This window comes from Alligator sinensis, unplaced genomic scaffold, assembly GCF_000455745.1.
Source record: "Alligator sinensis unplaced genomic scaffold, ASM45574v1 scaffold1434_1, whole genome shotgun sequence".
Lineage (NCBI taxonomy): Eukaryota > Metazoa > Chordata > Crocodylia > Alligatoridae > Alligator > Alligator sinensis.
The window spans coordinates 112,430-113,331 of NW_005843168.1; the positions used below are offsets into that span (position 1 = coordinate 112,430).

Sequence of the window (902 nt, forward strand, 5' to 3'; positions counted from 1 at the left end):
CTGCTGCAGGGCCTGGACGGCGGGGTCCTTGCTGGCAGGCTGGGGCTGGGTGCCATGGGGGTCTGAACCAGGGGTCCCAGACACTTGGGTCCTCTCTCCAGTGGAAGGGCCCCCGGATGCCTGGGTCCTCTATCCCACGCGGGGCACCCCGGATGCCTGGCTTCGGGGTCTCCCACAGCTCTGGGAGGGGAGTGGGGTGTGGGGGGCAGCTGGGAGCCCGGATGCGGGGGTTTTCTCCCGGCTCTGGGAGGGGAGGGGGGGTCTGAACCAGGGGTCCCAGACACTTGGGTCCTCTCTCCAGTGGAAGGGCCCCCGGATGCCTGGGTCCTCTATCCCACGCGGGGCACCCCGGATGCCTGGCTTCGGGGTCTCCCACAGCTCTGGGAGGGGAGTGGGGTGTGGGGGGCAGCTGGGAGCCCGGATGCGGGGGTTTTCTCCCGGCTCTGGGAGGGGAGGGAGAACCCGGGTGCCAGGGTCCCCTGGTCCTGACCCCGGCTCCCGGCCCAGAGTACATCAGGACGTCCCGGATGCTGACTGTGGCTGGGCTCATCACGGGGATCGTGGCCCTCATCCTCATCACCTCCTCGGCCCTGGGCTCTCGTGCTGGCCGCAACCCCGTCACTCCCTTCGCCGCCCTCTTCAGCCTCCTCACAGGTGCGTGACACCCGGGACCCAGGCATCCGGGCTCCTGCACGCAAGAGCTGGAGAGGACCCAGGTGTCTGGGCCCCCCCATCCCCTTCTAGAGCAGCAGAGACCCCAGGTGTCCGGATGCTCCCCACCAGGCACGTTGCTGCTGGCGGCCACAATCCTGTTCGCCTTGTGGTACCTGCCCGTGAGGAGCGTCCAGATGGGGACCCCCCGTTTCAGCTCCCCCTACTTCATGGAGGTCTCAGCCGCCACG

The 902-nt window shown here is 69.1% G+C and overlaps 1 protein-coding gene across 1 annotated transcript in view; it reads left to right on the plus strand.

Annotated features, from left to right (window-relative positions):
- Positions 1-902, plus strand: part of LOC102388404 — a 9,499-nt gene that overhangs the window by 4,388 nt on the left and 4,209 nt on the right. Inside the window, exons 5-6 of the mRNA XM_025194184.1 lie at positions 508-654; positions 784-902. The exon at positions 784-902 is cut by the window's right edge and continues 28 nt beyond it. Coding sequence (XP_025049969.1) covers positions 508-654; positions 784-902 — 266 coding nt within the window. The remainder of the gene's footprint in view (positions 1-507; positions 655-783) is intronic.